This window comes from Dryas octopetala, chromosome 2 (genome assembly GCF_963921425.1).
Source record: "Dryas octopetala chromosome 2, drDryOcto1.1, whole genome shotgun sequence".
NCBI classification, from domain to species: Eukaryota; Viridiplantae; Streptophyta; class Magnoliopsida; order Rosales; family Rosaceae; genus Dryas; species Dryas octopetala.
In genome coordinates this window covers 22,249,842-22,267,843 of record NC_141367.1, presented here as the reverse complement: position 1 = coordinate 22,267,843, position 18,002 = coordinate 22,249,842, and the positions used below count along the sequence as shown (strand labels likewise).

General features: G+C 36.7%; 5 protein-coding genes across 5 annotated transcripts; 4 read left to right on the top strand and 1 right to left on the bottom strand.

Annotated features, from left to right (window-relative positions):
* The first annotated feature begins 132 nt into the window (after window positions 1-132).
* On the top strand, window positions 133-2,395 carry LOC147294171 (F-box family protein). Its single transcript, XM_086230554.1, has 2 exons — window positions 133-384; window positions 651-2,395. Exon 2 carries the CDS (start codon window positions 659-661, stop codon window positions 1,949-1,951), a length of 1,293 nt encoding a protein of 430 aa, XP_086086680.1. The 5' UTR covers window positions 133-384; window positions 651-658; the 3' UTR covers window positions 1,952-2,395.
* A 143-nt stretch (window positions 2,396-2,538) lies between these two features.
* On the bottom strand, window positions 2,539-3,421 carry LOC147294170 (uncharacterized). Its single transcript, XM_086230556.1, has 3 exons — window positions 3,251-3,421; window positions 3,054-3,122; window positions 2,539-2,818 (listed from the first exon to the last, which is right to left on the bottom strand). Exons 1-3 carry the CDS (start codon window positions 3,308-3,310, stop codon window positions 2,744-2,746), a joined length of 204 nt encoding a protein of 67 aa, XP_086086682.1. The 5' UTR covers window positions 3,311-3,421; the 3' UTR covers window positions 2,539-2,743.
* Window positions 3,422-5,762: 2,341 nt separating this feature from the next.
* On the top strand, window positions 5,763-10,710 carry LOC147294169 (SNARE associated Golgi protein family). The gene is made up of 9 exons (XM_086231802.1): window positions 5,763-5,996; window positions 6,710-6,771; window positions 7,024-7,078; window positions 7,424-7,522; window positions 7,770-7,856; window positions 8,037-8,153; window positions 9,212-9,304; window positions 9,585-9,615; window positions 10,307-10,710. Exons 1-9 carry the CDS (start codon window positions 5,901-5,903, stop codon window positions 10,489-10,491), a joined length of 825 nt encoding a protein of 274 aa, XP_086087928.1. The 5' UTR covers window positions 5,763-5,900; the 3' UTR covers window positions 10,492-10,710.
* Window positions 10,711-11,621: 911 nt separating this feature from the next.
* On the top strand, window positions 11,622-12,317 carry LOC147294168 (RING zinc finger protein). Its single transcript, XM_086234109.1, has one exon. The coding sequence runs from the start codon at window positions 11,622-11,624 to the stop codon at window positions 12,129-12,131; it is 510 nt and encodes a 169-aa protein (XP_086090235.1). The 3' UTR covers window positions 12,132-12,317.
* Window positions 12,318-13,573: 1,256 nt separating this feature from the next.
* LOC147294167 (putative E3 ubiquitin-protein ligase LUL4) lies at window positions 13,574-17,726 on the top strand. The gene is made up of 3 exons (XM_086234108.1): window positions 13,574-14,295; window positions 16,176-16,686; window positions 17,231-17,726. Exons 1-3 carry the CDS (start codon window positions 13,760-13,762, stop codon window positions 17,342-17,344), a joined length of 1,161 nt encoding a protein of 386 aa, XP_086090234.1. The 5' UTR covers window positions 13,574-13,759; the 3' UTR covers window positions 17,345-17,726.
* The last annotated feature ends 276 nt before the right edge of the window (window positions 17,727-18,002 follow it).

Genomic DNA, 18,002 nt, shown 5'->3' with positions numbered 1-18,002 from the left:
GTGACACTGAATTGCCAAGAAAAATGTACCCAAAAAAATGTGTAATCCCATCTATAGACAGATTTTTTGTTGTAAATGTAAGCTTCATTAAAGAAAGAGAGAAATACAATGCAAACACAGTACAAGGCAAGGCCCATAATGCAAAGATTGTAAAAAGGGCCAGACAGGCCTAGCAGCCTCAATCCCTACAAAAGTGGACCAGACCAAACTCATAAACAATACAAGAAGATTGAAAAAAAAAGCCCAATACCGAAACAAGAAAGCCCTAGCACACAGATTGGGTTGGTTAACTAGGCAGCAAAACATTGAGCCAGCTTTTGAAGAGTTGTTTGTTCTTCGACGTTTGAAACGCCTACAACAACCCAACCTAAAAGTATAAAGAAGGTTAGCAGAAATTCTATATTGTTGAAAAATTATTTTCATTTTTATTTCTGTTTTCATTGTCAACGGAAAAATTTATGTGGCTATTATAATTGTTTCAAGTTTATTGAATTACAAGTTCATCATTAGTGCACTGCCCAAAATTCCATGATTCTTCCGATTTTTGTTTCCATGGGCTAGTTGCTGTTGAAATTCTGTAGGTTGCAGAATGTTGGAAATTCTGATATAGCATGCAAAATAGTTGTTGAATCTTGATTTGTTTGATTAAGTTGGAGTGATGGAGAGACGCCGCTACAGCAAGAGCTTAGAGTTGATAGACCTCCCCATTGAAATCCTCCTCGACATATTTTCAAGACTGCCCACAAAATCACTTTTCCAGGTCCAATGTGTCTCCAAGACCATGTGTAACCAAATGAATAGCCCGCCATTTGCTGCTGCGCTGCGTTTAGAGACTCGAGTTATGGTTCTTACTAAGAGCAGATTAGGATCCAAATCAATGACCCTGAAAGCACTCAAATATGATAATGATGGCGATGATGATTCAGACAATGATGATGATTCAGATGATGATGATGAACTGGCCACAAATATTTTGTCCATTGAGTGTAGGTTCAAGCCAGAGTTTGTTGCTTGCGGCTTGTTTTGCTTTGTAGACACAGAAACACTGGGAGATCCAGCCCTGCTATTCAACCCTCTTAAGGCACATGTTCTAAGACTCCCACCGAGTAAAGTTGAAGGTCATGACTGCAAGTTTGAGTGGTATGGAATGGGATTTGATGACGTAACTAGCACCTACAAGATTGTTCGTGTTTCTGGGCAGGCAGAGAAGTGCGTGGTGACCCAAATTCTTGTCTTGGGCACAAGCTCCTGGCGACACATACCCTCAGTTCCTCCTTGTGATTTAGGCTTGCACAAGCACAAGGTTTGTGCATATGGAGACATGCATTGGTTGATTGGTGCCTTTGATAGGTCATTGGTTTGTCCCTCTCATGCTGCAGTTGCAACTGACCAAGGACCCCAAATACTTACTTTTGACTTCAAGAAAGAGGAGTTCATATGGACTCCTCATCCCAACTTCCCACCCAATAGTATGCTTCATCTGCTTAATTTACAAGGATCTTTGGCCATGGTTGATGCTTCAGTATCCAAAATTAAGATATGGGTGTTGAAAAATTATGATAACAAAGAGTGGGTGCAAGATTACAGCATAAATGTCAAATTTCCAAGGTCTCGTTTGGATCGTAATTGTCATTTTAAATGGCGGCCTTCTACTTGTTTTATAGGTGCTTGGGAACATGGCATATTTCTTAAAGATGATGAGTGGCTCACAGGTACTGTATTATTTTACGATCTAAGATGTGGCCTAATGAGAGAGAGAGACTTTAGAACTCGAATAGTTAACGAGAACTGGACATATCCTATACCCTTTCCCAACATATTCAGTTATGCTGGAAGCTTAATTTCTCTTAAAGATTATGATAGTTTGAGATTTGCAGGGGAAGGTGAGAGGAATTTCTTTAATGGGGTGAAGAAAATTCGTGCACGGCGAAGTTTTGAACTTCTCTTATGATATTTTGCTTAATTTGTATTCTCTCTCTCTCTCTCTCTCTCTCTCTCTCTCTCTCTCTCTCTCTCTCTCTCTGTTTTGAATTTTTTTAATGGGTTTAGATTTACGTGATTGGCACGCTTGTACATCATGAGAGGTTCTTGAATTTTAAGAACATTTTATTATCAGTTGTGATGGATGTAATTGAGACATACATCTGCTGTGGGCTTTGCCCTTTCTCTTGTTCCTCAATCAAAGTATTTACTTGAACAGTTGAACTATATCTAGAACAGCACACAAGCTTAAGTCTTTTGAACTTTTTACAGCCTTGTTGATAAATCTAAAACAGCGCACTAATTGGTCTGGGTCTGGTTTCCAATGTATGCCACAGATATGTTATCTCCAAAGATGATGCATTCTTCATCTTCTTCAATTTCAGGATTTACAACTAATTTACTGTGGATCATTTACTGGTTGTAACAACAATTGCTAGATTTGGGCCCATTCTATTTTTAGTTAGGTTCTTAAACTCTTAGAACCAAAGAAAGAAAGGTAGTTTCACTTTTTGTTAGAAGATATGCAATACACTTTGTAGTTCAAGTTTGTGTAGCTTATTCCTCAATGCATCTTTTCCTTATCCAAAAGAAATAACATTTACAAAGAAAGAAAGAAAGAACAAAATGAAGAACCAAAGTGTGAACCAACACACCAAAATGAGAAATCTAGAGAAGAGAACTCTCTTCTTTATAAACAAAGCTCTCCAAAAAGAGCATCCAAATTAAAGTATCCTTAAAACCAACATATTAATAGCTAGCTTCATTTGTTCATGCCAGTAGCGTTCTTCACAGATTCAGCAGCTCCTTGGGCCTTGGCCTGCATCTGCTGACCAGCCTACAAGCAACATTATAACATGCAAACATTATGAGTAATAGAGCAAGCATTATGTTATGAGTACTTTTGGGGATTCGAAATTTGTATATCAAATTTAGATCTTAAATGATGTGGCATACTTTGGACCTTATTTCTTTACAACAAGTAAGATACAGACACATCATTTAAGATCCAAATTGATACACAAATTTTAGACCCCTAACATATATGTTCAAAACAAGTCATATATATGAACCTCTTGCACTGATTCCTTGGCAGATTGGGCAGCATTGCCAGCCTTGTCCATCAGATTGCTGGCCTTCTCCTGTGAATTGTGAAACACAAGACACCCACATCAACTCAAAATGCAAAATCAGAATCAGTGGTGTCGTGCATTTTGGAATGAACAATCCATATATGAAAAAACAAATGCTAAATAGATGAGAAGGTGACCTGAGCTTGGCCCTTGGCCTGCCCAGCTTGGAAGCTCATGTTCTGAGAGTTGTCAGCCATTTTCTTGCTTTCTTCTTGGAAATTGGAACACTTAGAATCAATTGAAGCTCAGAATTCTGAATTCAATTCACTGTGTTTTCTTTTGAGGAAAGGGAACTCTATTTATATAGGAAGTAGGAACACAAAACAGTTACAACTGAATCCCCTTGATAGGGGCTTAGGTCAAGATAACATTTTAAGAGAATATGATCCGAAAATGAATGCAACTGAAACAGTAGTCGATTGACAGTTGTAAGCCAAGGAGGCAAGTTGGTTATTTTTATTTGTATTCTTAAAGATTTTCCAAAAAACAATTTCATTTTACACTAATTTCTAAAATTTTATATATTTGCACATCAAACATAACATATTGTCGTCTTCTAAAACGAATACCAATGCTCCTGTCAACCCAGTCCTTTGTGTGAATCTGATGAGGATAACATCACTCACCTTTGTCTCTACTCCATTTACCTGTGTGATTTTATAAATTTAAATAAATATGTTATACACTTTTAAAAAAAAGTGTCTCTACTCTTAATTTTTTTAAAAAAATTTAATGATTGTATAGATAATTGACTTTTTTAAAATTATGTTCAATTTTGCGTGAAAAGAAAAATTACAAAGATAATTGGGCCTTACCAAGTTGGACCTTTCTTTGGAGTTGGGTTAGCATGAGCTGCTTGGCCCCCCAAGTGTATTGAGTCTAAAGTCTGTAAGATGCAGAATTGGCCTCTTAAGTTCCAGGATGGTTAGTTTTAAAAGACAATTATACGTTTGTAGTTGTACAAACAAGACTCTTCTCCCACAACACCCTCATCAACCTTGATGCTGAAGGGTTACAATTAACACTTCTGTCAGCAGTAAAGTCCCCATGCATGATGAATAGTTAGTTCCTTAGCTAGACCTTTTCCCATGTGTTTTGGATCCATCCCACTGAAGCCGAACTGAAAATACACTTTTCACTCATTTGAGGACCCAAAAATTTACGTTTGGGTCCAAAATTTGGGTCATTGCACTGAAGGTGCTCTAAGGAAAATAAGTAGACGGTCATTGGGGGTAGATGGTGACTAGAGACAATATTCTAAAAATCGTCGCACTACACAATCATGGTGAGAAATTATTGATCATAATACTATGTGGTATGTTGACATGGTGTTACCAAATCATTAAATTAGGAAAAATTTTAGTTAAATGACTCTAACTATACCTCATGTCTCTATTCAGGACATGAATTTCATTTTGTATCAACTGACGACTTAAATTTTCATTTTGTGTCAATTAAGGATCTTATTTTTTTTATATATTTTTTTTAAACTTTGGTCCTACGTTGGACCCATTAAACCTCCATCAAATTCAGAAAAATTATACTGGTTTAAAGATATGCATCTCCTCTTTACAACCGTATAAAGATCACCCAATCGGATCTCTACAACTCCATATAATCGGCCACAAACTATGGTACACGAAACTATCAAATTTTCTAGATATTTTCTCAGAGGTTCGATTTGATAGTTTCAGATACCCTACTTTGGGGCTGATTATCTGGAATTGCAGATGTTCGATTTGAGTAATCTTTATATGGTTGTAAAGAGGAGATGCATAGTTTTTTGCTGAATTTGGTGGAGGTTTGATGAGTCTAACGTCTGACCAAAGTTAGATAAAAATTGAAAAAAAAATAAAATAAAAAATAGTCTTTAATTGACACAAAATGAAAGTTTCGGTTCTCAGTTGATACAAAGTGAAATTTATATTTTGTATAGAGATATGAGGTATAATTAGAATCCTTTAGCTAAAATTTTTCCCTTAAATTATAACACGTGTACACTTATTAATATCTAAAATTTGAAATCCTAAACAATTTCCTAGAAAATTACCGTATTATTATTTAAAGTGATAACATGACATCAACTTAACTTACAATCACATACAGTAATTTTTCTCGTAACAACGGATAGACTAGCCAAATATTGGGTTTTATAATTTTTTTATGTACCTCCTCTTATCCTGAGTTTGGTTGTTGAGGCCCAATGTAGTTGTATGGTCTCTGGGCCCTGTAGTTATTTTGCTTTTGTGCCTTTAGCTGACCAGAAAATCAAAAAACAATTACACGCAACCAAAACATGTACCAGGCTACCAGCCTACATCAACATACGAGTTAAGACCGGAAACAACTGCTAGAGTCAGAAGCAACCCCCTTGTGTGATTCACGCTGATCCCACCAAACATTAATTTCCAGAAATAACTGAAAAACACCAACACACACAGATAACGATTAAATTGATCTAACATTTCTTTGAAGGACTTCTCTGCTGATCTGCTCTTTTTCAAGCTTCATCATCCTCATTTTTGTTCCCAATCCGAATTTGAGGCAATCCCAGTTCCCAATTTCTCAACTAATCCGATATAGATAGGATAAGAACACGTCAAAGACAAAGACAAAAACAGCGACACCCAGAAAGATATAATTGTCCAAAACTACAAGGAGACTTGATAGTTTGTGTTCAAACTCAATCTGGCAAACCTTGGGGGCTTGCGGCCTCGCTTGTCTCTGAAGCAAACCGTGTACAACGACGACGACGAGGAGTGTAGGCCTTGGCGTCGCAGGATTTCTATGGCTTTCTCCTGGGGTTCTGCGCTCAGGATCACACTCCTCCTCGTACTTGTGGTCGCTGTTACCACTGCTTGTTTCACTCTTCCTGTTGAAAAGGTTCGGTTTTCTCATCTGGGTCTGTTTAATTTTCCTTTTTTATCGCTCAATTTTTGAGTTTCTTCCTTGGGGTTTTGTTTTTTCTTTAGCTCTTTGATGGGTTTTGCGCATTTGATGATTTGCTTGTGCGTTTTGTTTGATTTTGCGATGTATAGCGTGTTCTTTTGGCGGTTTGTTTGGGTTTTGTATGTTTCTGTTTGTTAATTGGATTATAGGATAGGGGAATTCTTGAATTTCGAGTTGGGCTTTGTGGGTTATTTTGGGATTTGTGAGGTTTTATGGGATTGATTTTCCATTAGGGCTTATGAGTTGGTGCCTTCTCATGTTCTGACATTAAAGTTAGAATGTAAATTGGGGGAAGAGCCCAATTTAATGGGTTGGAAACTTGGGTTACACTTTCAAGCATGCCTATAATGCTGAACTTAATTTGATTAATTGTTCATTTGTTTTGCCTTTTTAAATATGGATATTGCTCGGTTGCCTATAATCTACCCACAATCACAGTTTTCCCTTTAGTTTGAAATGGGACAATACAGTAGGTCCTCTCTTTCTTGATTGCATTAATCTTGTCAAACTACAACAGAAGGTTTTGTTGTGGATTACTTCCTTGAGACCTTTTCAAACCCCAAAATTCTTGCAATAAAGCTGATACCAAATTCTCTTATTTGAATATGGTCATATTTGTTAACTGATAAAATAACTGCTTCCTGCAGATTTTGAAGGACTTCTTATTATGGGTTGAGCAGGATCTTGGCCCTTGGGGTCCATTTGTGCTGTAAGTACATTGTAGCACTTTAATGCATTTGCAAATGTACTATTGTGTTTGTTTTCTTTTTGATTTTTTTACTCTTGACTAATATTAAGGTGCTTGTCTCATCTTGATTGCTGTCATTATTTTGGTGGTGATACTAAAAATTAGTCACAGTAACAAACTGCCTACATGCTAAATTGGTCTCAAAGATGACTTACTGGTGAAACATTGAACTTTGTTTGCCTTTCAACTTATATTTCTTTGGGTAATATGCAGGGCTGTTGCATACATTCCTCTAACAGTCTTGGCAGTACCAGCTTCAGTACTTACGGTAAGCATTTGTCTGATGCCTTAGTGATTGTTGTTACTCCACTGCAATTTCTGGTCGAATAATGATCTATCACTATTTTGCCTACTTCACTTAAATTTTTTCTTTTATTATTATAATCTGAAACATCAAGTCCATGCTCTAAAAAGTGGCTTCTTTTTTTGCCCCCTTTTGCATTATTTTGTTACATTGTGCCTATTCTCCCTGTGGAATCTCCATTACTTAGATAGAATCCCCTCAAAAAAAAAAAAAAGGGGGGGAGAGAGAAAGACAGAATACTTTCAAAAGAATTTTCCAATTTTATTGCAAGTATGCACCCTTATGTGCTTCCTTGTTTTAATGTTTCAGTTAGGTGGTGGTTATCTTTTTGGGCTACCCGTTGGCTTTGTTGCAGACTCAATTGGAGCCACTGTAGGTGCAGGGGCGGCATTCCTTCTTGGCAGAACTGTAAGTTTCTAATCTATTCTTTTATGTTTCATAGTGTTTGAGTTCCTGAAAGAAATACATCGGGCTGAGCAGGGAAGCAGTGAAACAAGCTTACCTCATTGGTGCATTAAGTTCTCATTTCTGTTCTCCTTCATTCATATGTAAATGCATTGTTTGTGTTTTATTCCCTTCCTATTGGTCATTAATGTCATATTTATTTATAATTTATGTGTTGCTATCTGTATCTTATTCTAGAATTCCTGTACAGATTGGGAAATCATTTGTCGTTTCCAGGTTGAAGGATTATCCTCAGTTCCGGGCAGTTGCGATTGCAATTCGGAGATCTGGATTTAAGGTTTGTGTGATTCATATCTGACCTTCAAATTTTGAATTGATATTGTAGTATGTACATTTACTAGTGTTCCCATTTGCAGCTTATAATTTACCCCACTTTATTGTTTCACTAGTTATAGTGTAAAATGAATATTATCTATATTGAGCCAGCTTGATATTTCTTGCTTTATTCTTTCTGCAGATTGTTTTGCTGCTTCGTCTTGTTCCCTTACTCCCATTTAACATGTTAAATTACCTCCTGTCTGTGACTCCTGTTCCAATTGGAGAATACATGCTGGCTTCCTGGTTAGGAATGATGGTATTTTCTTTACCCTTGAGCAATTCTTCTTTGTGATTCTATCCCTTTGTATTTTTTATTCGTTGTGATCACAAGTGATGAATACAAATTAAAGAAAAGGAAAAAATGGAAAAAGAAGATACAAAGTGGAGATTGTCCTAGTTTATCATCTCTTAGGTTAATATATGCTGATCAAGATGGTTGCCTTAGTGTGCCTCTGTAAGAATAGCATCATATGTTTGATTGGAAAGCTTTGTTGATGTTGTGAGGTTTGCAGTTATCCCCTCCAATTACTCTGCGTGCTATACTTTGCGCCTGAAACTTGCTACCCTTTTATCGATCCTGGCTGGTTGTGCATGGATCTTTAGCAGTGTGTAGTAAACATAATTACCATCAATTTCTTTTCTCAGAAACATAATTGCACAAGATTCAACATATTTTTGGATATTGATCGTGACAATTTAAGGTATTAAGGCTATGAAGGGGAGGGTTGCATTGCCCTAAAGGTGGGATGCATATCCATGGAACTTGTCAATGAAATATGTGATGCAATGCGAGCTTCTATCTGTCTCCAGCTGATATTAGTCTCACATTTAGAAAGCGTGTAATTTGTGACTGTAGCATTCATTGCTATGTTTTTATTTCAACTTGTACAATTAAATTTGAATTAGGGATTCCATGTACAAATACAAGTGGTCATCTATATGATTCTGCAAAACTGTAGACTCTGGAATAGATTTTGGTTGAAGAAAAATGCATGTTCTGTTTAGTTAGATGTTATATATTTCAGTTTTTATGCTTCTTAGCTCTACCAGGCTGAATAATTTTTAAATTATTTTGTCACCTGCTAGTTTCTGTTGTTGCATGCAAACAATTGTTGTGCTATCAATCTGTTATGGACAATTTTATGTGTAGAATAAATAATTCCTGCTGTAGTGGGCTTAAAGAACTTCAAATATTATTATTATTATGTTAAAGAGATGTGTGTTCTTCTGTGTATTTAGATCCCAGATATACATTAGAGAGAGATTTCTAGTTTCATTGGTATGCTAATGTGCTCAATATTGGTTTTCTTACAGCCAATAACACTTGCACTAGTGTATGTTGGAACAACTCTCAAGGATATTTCTGATGTGACCCATGGATGGAGTGAATTTTCAAAGACCCGTTGGGTAAGAGCCATCATTATCTGTTCTGGACTGCTTATAATTTTGTAATCTTTCCAATTTGATCTCACCTCGACATATTTTACTGAGACTAAGGACCCATGGACCATGTCGCGGGCCTTATGTTCCAAAGGTTGTGTCATAACAGTTTTGTTATGGACATATAAACTTCTCATAGGGCAAAGTTATAAATTTTGAATAAGGCTTGAGATATGTAGATTAGTATTTCTTCACCATCTTGTTTGCTGATATATGTTCACTTTTTTTTTTTTTATTGTGTATGCAGGCTTTTATCATATTGGGCCTTGTAGTATCTGGTAAGTGCAAGTGGCTACACCTCGACATGCACACACTGCCTTCTTCCTATCATAGCATGATCTCATTTTTCCAGATTAAGATAAGATATCATGTCATTGAAACAAGCAAGAAAGAATAAGCAGAACAGTATATATGGAAACGATGATTCTTGGACTTTTGCACACTCTTTAAGTAGTAATGTCAGTGTTGTTGGATTGATAGGAGGAGAGAGATAGAAATGGAGGTGGGTGGCTGGGTGTGGTGGTTGGAGACGCAGGAGAGAAAGAGAGGAAATAATTTCATTTTAGCATCATTTTGCATGCATCAGTTTTCAGTTTCTTGGAATGAGTCGCTGTTATCACGTGATTTGCACATATACTCGCCATCAGTTTTGACTATCCAAGATAACAGAGGAGGTTATTTAAACAGACCTAAAATATAAAAGGATATTGATTGATTTTGAAGTTAAGGAGACAAAATTCAGGGGTAATCTTTTATGTTTCCCTGAAAGAAAAATTATGTACAAAGTGAAACTGTCAATAATGAGAATGAAAATGTTAATAGCCAAAACTTGGTTAAACATTGCACTTTTAGTTTATACTTATCATAATAGAGACAGTAAATATGTTATAATAACAAAAGTTTCTGTTAACTTTATCAAAGTTTTGAAGTATTCAGTTACCATTTTCTTTTTCTTTTGCTTGTTTGCAGTGATTCTAATGATTTGTGTTACAAGAGTTGCCAAGGCTGCTTTGGATAAAGCTTTGGCTGAAAATGAGGATATTGATAGCATCATGACTCCACCCGAGTTACCTGTTGTCGATGAAACACCTGGGCAGCTCCACCAGCCCCTTATAATCAAGATAGACCCGTCTGGAGACGATCATGAAAAATGAAATTCATCTTCTTTTGTAAATTCTTCTTCCTACCTTCTTTCAAAGGGCCATGCTCTATTTGATACTCCCAGCATCTGGTACTTTTCATTTATGACCTTGTACAGTCTCCCCATCTTTTTAGATTGTAATTTTGGACAAATATCCTATTTTACCATTTATTATTTGAGTGTAGCTTGTCTTTTCAACTTGAAATAAAATATTAAAAGATCATTGAGATTATGTTGCGAGTCTTGTGACTTTACATGTATAAAGATTAATTCATTTACTCTCTAGATAGTGAGAGGTTTAGTCTTGAAAGACTTTGTATCTCACTGACTACTGTAACATGTCAAGTGTCAACAGAAAATTATAAGAAGCATAGGCAGTAGCCAGTACTACAATCCTCCTGTAAAGTTTGCAGCTTTGGACAACCAATCCCAATTTGACACGTATTAACTTACATTGAGGAATTGATCATTAGAGAAAAGAGTAGGATAAAAATTGAATACGTGTCAACTTGTGATTGATGTTCTACCGGCACAAACACAACCAACCCCTACTCCAAAAGACATGAGAGAAGGCCTAATCTGTTTGTGGTCCAAATTAGCAGGGTTCTTTTATGCTTACAGAGATCAGAGTGTGGGAGGGGAGAGGAAAGGTGCTTGCTTCGAAACTTGAATAGGAGTCAATAAAAAGTAATTTGGTATATGACAAAATGGGAAGCAACATCATGCACATGCGACCTCATTATTAGGCTTTGAATGCAGTGTGGGCACCATTTATTTCTTGCTCCCTGCCTCCCTCCTAAACAAAAGAAAAGCCAGTCTTTACCATTTTTATTTATCTATCTGGTTTCCATATCTTAACTTTCCTCAACTTTCCCACTGTCTTTGTGTTGAATTTGGGGACCTTGGAGACCCCACCAATTCCTTAATGGAAGGGCAAACAATATTCTACCATGTTAATTAATTGTCTCTATGTGGTACTAGCACTCCATGCTTATATCAGCTATAAGGTCACACAATCACAACCGCAGAATGTGATGACTACCCTCTTAGACGGGCCAGAGCTAAAAAATCTCAACCATCCATGCAAGACAAATGGACTACAAATGTCAGATATCAGTTAAGTGAATCTTGTGCAACACAACAATGCATGTTGTTGTCTTAAAGTCCAAGGTGAGCAAACACTTGAAGTCTCTCAGAGCAAAAATGCCCAGATTTGGGATTTTTCCAAGTGGGGGCTGTTTTGATGGGTGCAGAGACCACACGGATCAAGCCTCAGGGTTTGGCACAAGGATCTGGAACCTGAGTGACAAGCCTGTGGAGCTGCAAATAAGAGTTGGGTCCATACTGAAAAGGGTTCACACATTGAAGCCAGGTTGCTCCAAGAGGCTGAAATGCAAGAGCATATACAAAGCTCACATGCCTGGTGGGGGAGAGAGTGGCAGAGTTGGCATGAAGAGCTTGCTGTATTACTATGATGAGACCTGCCAACCTTATGTTTGGATTCATGACACTGGTGGTGATACCTTGAGGATGGTTAAGCAACAGTACATTAGTCTTGAGGACCTCAGGGATTACTGTGAGATCAGAATCTTTAGGGATCATCAGAAGGGATGTGTTTCAGTTCGCAAGAAACCCAGGCCAGATTTTTGCTGATGTGATCGATTTTACTGTTTTGTTGCAAGTTTGTATGTTATGTATGTGTTGGTAATGACATTAAATTAAGTATGTTTTCATATCACCTCTTCTTCTTTTTTGGGTTTTATTGTGTGTATTTGAAGAGTTCAGATATGTTATGGTCATGTTACAAAATATGTATGTAACAAAAGAAGTATACCGAATGAAATTACTTGGGCTTGTTGCATATGTTTTGATCTTTATGTGCTGTTTGGTCATCGAGAAAAAAGAGATATATATATATATATATATATGCAAAAAGACTGCATTAATTTGCAGAAACAAAATATTATGTTGTATATATATATATATCTGTTATGAACACTTGCCAAAGACTTTCTTCTTGTTGAATTCAAGGGGGTGCCATGCAATGCAATGTGCTCACATTTTTTTCACATTCAATATATTACATGTTAGTTATTGGACGAATTTTGTGAGTGAAAAATTGTATACAAGAATTTCTTCTTCGCCTGTTACCGGCTTTCCAGTTTGTACCGAAAGTCTTTTTCGGTTGGTCAACCTGTTCATTGATTTTCCAAAGGATTTGTTGCCGTCTTCTTTTTATAAAAATCATATATTTTCTTTTTGAAGAAGTCAACATTAAATAGCTGAAGGAGGTTTTTCTCAATTGCGACACTACAGGGAGATGAATTTTAATTAGAATAGTAATCATGTGTGTCATGTCATGTTCATATCATATTAATTAATTGTAAGTAATAAGAGTACTTATTTCATACTTATAGTAAGAGTTCAATTCTAGTTTTCCCCCTTCTCTGAATGAAAAAATTGGGTATGATGATGACTTCACATATCTGATCTTTTTATATTAATTATGACTTATGTTCATTGAAATTATTTTTTATTTTCTCTTTGCTCTTTTAAATTTTAATTTTCTTACTTTATTCTCTAAATTTTATAAACTTCATATGTCGTCAAATCCGTCAATAATTTTGTTAAAAGATCCGACATGTGGCTTACGTAGATGAATGACACGTTAATTTTTTTGAAGAAGTCATTGACGGATTTGACAAGATATAACTTATTAAAATGATTTGTAAAATTCAAAAGACAAAATGAAAAAATTAAACTTTAAAGGGGTAAAGTGAGAATAAAAATTATTTTCAAATAAATAAACCATTAATTAAGTTGTGTTTGAGTATTTTTTAGCGGCGCACAACACTCGTATATCTCCCATAAAATAAAAATATATGTATTCAGTCCATAAAACTCTCCAATTCTATAAAGAGCCATATAATGCTAGACTAAGAAATTAGAAAAATGAGAGCACAAAAAATAGTAAAAAATGGTGAATTTAATAATTCAAAAAAAGGCGTCGCAAATATTACCTCTTTTGCCGCGAGTTTTACAACCGCTGCAAAATGACATCGTTTTGTAGTCATATACCAACGAAAACGCCCCGACTCTTCTCCACGCGGACAAAACGCGATCTGGTTTCTGGTTTCTTGTTTCTGCTACAGTAGTCTTCTATTGTTCTACTCTTCTACACGACTCGGTCCCCAAACTCCCAAACCCACTTTTCGTTCGCTCCGAGTTGTCGTCTCCTTCAGAGAGCTTTCTCCTTCTTCCCCAATCCTCATCTCAAAAAAATGGGGATTTCTTTGAGCAGCAACAGAAGAAGAAACAACTACTTCCAAAACCCACCACCACATCAACCCCAATACCTCTCGAATTCTCACTATTACTCCTCAGACCCATCTGCCTCTCTCCCTCATCCGCCGCCGCCGCCGCCACCGCCACCTGGTCCTCCTCCTCCTCCTCCGTACACTCCGACCCGAACGCCTTACCCTGCATACCCACCACCTCCTCCTCCACCGCCTCAAACCCATTACTGCTATGGCCATTACAACTCATGCAACCATGGCAGTTCTAATATGATGAGCCGGTTCAGTTACAATTACAATTACCAGCCTCCTTATTATGCCAATCAGGCTAGTGGGTGGCCCGCGGTTCGGCCTCCGGTGGGCCCCTTGCCGCCTCCGCCGCCGTACGTGGAGCACCAGAATGCCAAGAAGGTTAAGAATGATGTCAACGTGCACAAGGACACGTTGAGGGTCGAGATAGATGAGCAGAACCCTGATCAGCATTTGGTCTCTTTCGTTTTCGATGCCTTGTATGATGGGAGGTAAGCAAATTGGGTTTTTTGTTCACTCATTGGTTGCTGCTTGAATTGGTCTTAATGTCAATGTCTGTGTTTGAGGCTTGTGGTTTGTGACAGATTTACTGTATCCCAATTTGGGTTTTGATTGCTGCATATTCCTGCTGAGAAGTTGTGGATAGAAAATGGTGTGGGTTTTGGATCTCAAAATTATGCAAAAAGCTACAACCATGTAACCTTAATTTAAGAGTTTGGTTAGCTTAGTTGGAATTTCCTTAGCATACTAATTAGGGAGAAAAAGAAATGTAATGCATTTGAATTCCAGTATCGATAACCATGAAACTGGGATGTTAGTATTACTGCTGAGACACTGAACCTGAAGAAATAAGGGGAGGTAGGAAAAATTACTGAGATGTGATCAATGAAAAGGGCAATGAGAAAACAACCCGTGAGTTATACAAAACAATTTGCATGGATACTATTATATTGATTAACTAGCTTATGAAAGTATGATAAGAAGTGGGACTTGCGATTTTTACTTAATGTTCGTATTTGAGCCTTTGGGTGATGTAATTTCTGATGGGAGGCCTTAAACAAATGAAGCCCATGCATTTCTCCTTTTAATGTGTTTCCTCTGTTGGGGGATAGCAGTGGTGGACATGACCACAACCAAGAAGTTAGCTACAGCCATTAAAAGTGCATTTTCAACAGAGTTAATCTATGGTTTGCAACTTCACATTAGTATTGGGGGTCATTTGTTTCTTAGAAGGAAAAATTTTGGTGGAAATTTTAGCTCTACACTAGAATTACTAGGTTTTTGTATCTTAAGAAGGTATGGATACCCATCCCTACCTTCTTGTTTGTTTGTTGATCAGTGGTCTTAAGAGGAAGTAGAGATAGGAAGGGGTAGGATTTACTATAATCTAGTGTATGAATTAGCTTATCTATCAGTATTTTCCAGATTACTGTTATTTGTATTAAACTATTGATTAAGAGGTCTTTTTGGATTTCATATATTTTGGTTGTTTCCTATTAAAAACAAAAGAAATCATGCTGGCATGTGCAAACTTTCTCACATTTCAAAGATTTGTGTGATCAAAAACTTATATATCTAAAGCACTAACCATAGGAGCATCTTTGTAGTTATGTTAAAACTGTTGCTTAGAGATGTTGCCGTCATTAAGTATTTGATAGGTTATAAGAATGCAATGTGTGAAGTAATGCTTTTATTTGTAATAGAATCTATATGTGCTTGTGCTTTCATTTGTAAGTGTTCTGTCAGGAATTTGTTGAAGGCTTTTTTTTTTCAAAGTAATTCTTCACGATTATTGTCAATAATATTTGTAGTACCAAGTACTTTAACTGCCATGCCTCCTTCATCCACATTTTTTTAACTCTATAATTACGATTGCAAGTAGAGATTTATTAGTATCACTTATATCTGAACACTGTTAAAAGGAAAGTTAGAAATGCAGTTTGAAGCAGCACTGAGTCTTTGATCCTATATTAAAAGAGTTACGTGAGAAAATGTCTGAGTTATTTATTGGAGTGTTTTTCAAAATATAATTACCTTGCTTTTCAAATAGTGCTTCTATAACAAAAATTTTTTTGGACTAATGCTACTTGCATTTTGTAGAAAGCCATGTTGGCAGGTGCCTAGTTTGTTTGCATTTTTGTCTAAACATTTGATGTGAGATTAGCATTCTTAAGAATATTATTGGCCAATGGCCACAGTTACCACTGTCTAACAGTTAAGGACATGAGTAGCACTCCTCCATAGTCATATGGTAATGATTTCCATTTTCTTGTTCCTAAGTATTATCATTATGTTTATATGTGTGAGTCGTCTTCATTTCTTGTGGGGTATTTCTTATTCTGTTTATCTGATCATGTCTTCTTTTTGTCAGCATTACTATATTCTACTTTGCCAAGGAAGAGCCAGACTGTAGGTTTGTTCCACTATTTCCTGAAGCGTTTATGCCGGTGAAAGTCCCCTTTCAGAAAGGAATTGGACAGAAATTTTGCCAGCCCTCAGGAACAGGCATTGATCTAGGGTTCTTTGAGTTGGATGATCTTTCAAAACCATCACCTGGAGAAGATGTATTTCCGCTTGTAATATCTGCCGAAACATGTTTGCCACCTCATTCAACAGATGATCATATTGGTGAGTCTGTCCCAGATACATCCCTTCATATGCAGATTACTCAAGCTGTGTTAGAAAAGAACAACAGTGACCCTTTCCAAGTGAGAGTAATTAAGCAGATACTGTGGGTGGACGAAGTTCGCTATGAGCTACGTGAGATATATGGAATAGGAAGCTCGGCAGTGGAAGACTTTGATGATAATGACCTTGGGAAGGAGTGTGTAATATGCATGACTGAACCTAAGGACACTGCTGTGTTACCTTGTCGGCATATGGTGAGAGTTCATCTAAGATTACATATTTATATTGAGAGATGAGAGCAAATTATGATAGGCTATGCTGGTGAATCTGCACTTGTACTATATGGTCGAAATGCTGTTTAAGGATGATGGTCACGAAGGCTCAAGCCCATTGTGCTCGGGCACATGTCTCTTGTGAATTTACTGATCCGGGCACATGGGCTTGACTCATCTGATCACCCATCTACCATTTTTTTGTCCCAAAGGAGATTGCTGCTAACCTTCAAGTTTTCTTGTTTTCTTTTTAGTAGATGGTAAAGTATTCTTGTTATAAATAGGAATGACAGGATTGGATGGTTGGGTCACTGGCATGGTACCCTGGTTTTTGTTGTCTCCTTTTCAAGTTTCTTTTGAACTGCCCTAGATGTATTTTCTCTAGATGATGGGAAATCAACTTTTTGATTAAATCATAGGATTGTGTTTGACAATGCAGGCTAGGATAAATACTTCTCTTCCTTTTCTTTGCTTTTTCTCTTTTTAAGACTTCAGTTGCTTATTTCATTTCATTTGTATTTTCCAGTGTATGTGCAGTGAGTGTGCAAAAGAATTGAGGCTTCAATCCAATAAATGCCCCATCTGCCGTCAACCCATTGAGGAACTTATAGAGATAAAGATAAATAAGGGTGATCTATGAAGATACTTGTTTGCTCATGCTATGTGGATTTTATGGTACGACTGTCGAGTTCTTCTATTTGTGTGTTTTTACCTGCTGTATAAATGAATTCTTTTGTTTTTTTTTTGTATATTATAATTGATGTGTTGCTTTTCTAATATTCACGTGATATCTTACATAGATGACTCAAATTTAATCCTCAAAGAGTGAACTTTTCTTAACCTTTATATACATGTGGTGTGTGTGAACAACAAGCTTTCTTCAACAGTTCGGCCGTAGGCAGCTTGTTTAGAGCTTCAAAAAATAAATGAATAAGTAAGCGTGGTTTCGATTTCCTTGGTTGTTTTGTAAGCTTGTATATTAATTACATATATCAAAGAGGTGGATGAAAATCTTTCCACTAGACCTCCTGTTCCCCTTTGTTACCGGGTGTTATTTGAAGTTTTCGAGGTTTATAGCTTTAATTAAAAGTTTTCAATTTCCATGCTTTTTCTTTATACTCTTCACCCTTTTCTTTTTATAGGAGATAGAGATGGGGGGACATGTATTCTTAACTTCCCTTCCCCTCTTTGGTTGAGTCTTTTTAATATCTACACATAATATTTGTATTTGTGTGTGTAATGTATATGGGTTAGCCAGGAGTATGGTGACTCATATAGCAAGGAAGAGTATAAAGAAC

Bases quoted from the DNA above. Each gene is read 5' to 3' on its own strand.
- LOC147294171 (XM_086230554.1), top strand. From the start codon at position 659: ATGGAGAGACGCCGCTACAGCAAGAGCTTAGAGTTGATAGACCTCCCC.
- LOC147294170 (XM_086230556.1), bottom strand. From the start codon at position 3,310: ATGGCTGACAACTCTCAGAACATGAGCTTCCAAGCTGGGCAGGCCAAG. The intron at 3,123-3,250 runs GTCACCTTCTCA...CACAATTCACAG, and splicing joins AGGCCAAGGGCCAAGCTCAG to GAGAAGGCCAGCAATCTGAT. The intron at 2,819-3,053 runs GTTCATATATAT...TGTTGCTTGTAG, and splicing joins CCAAGGAATCAGTGCAAGAG to GCTGGTCAGCAGATGCAGGC.
- LOC147294169 (XM_086231802.1), top strand. From the start codon at position 5,901: ATGGCTTTCTCCTGGGGTTCTGCGCTCAGGATCACACTCCTCCTCGTA. The intron at 7,079-7,423 runs GTAAGCATTTGT...TTAATGTTTCAG, and splicing joins TACCAGCTTCAGTACTTACG to TTAGGTGGTGGTTATCTTTT. The intron at 7,523-7,769 runs GTAAGTTTCTAA...ATTCCTGTACAG, and splicing joins CATTCCTTCTTGGCAGAACT to ATTGGGAAATCATTTGTCGT.
- LOC147294168 (XM_086234109.1), top strand. From the start codon at position 11,622: ATGCATGTTGTTGTCTTAAAGTCCAAGGTGAGCAAACACTTGAAGTCT.
- LOC147294167 (XM_086234108.1), top strand. From the start codon at position 13,760: ATGGGGATTTCTTTGAGCAGCAACAGAAGAAGAAACAACTACTTCCAA. The intron at 14,296-16,175 runs GTAAGCAAATTG...TCTTTTTGTCAG, and splicing joins GATGCCTTGTATGATGGGAG to CATTACTATATTCTACTTTG. The intron at 16,687-17,230 runs GTGAGAGTTCAT...TGTATTTTCCAG, and splicing joins TGTTACCTTGTCGGCATATG to TGTATGTGCAGTGAGTGTGC.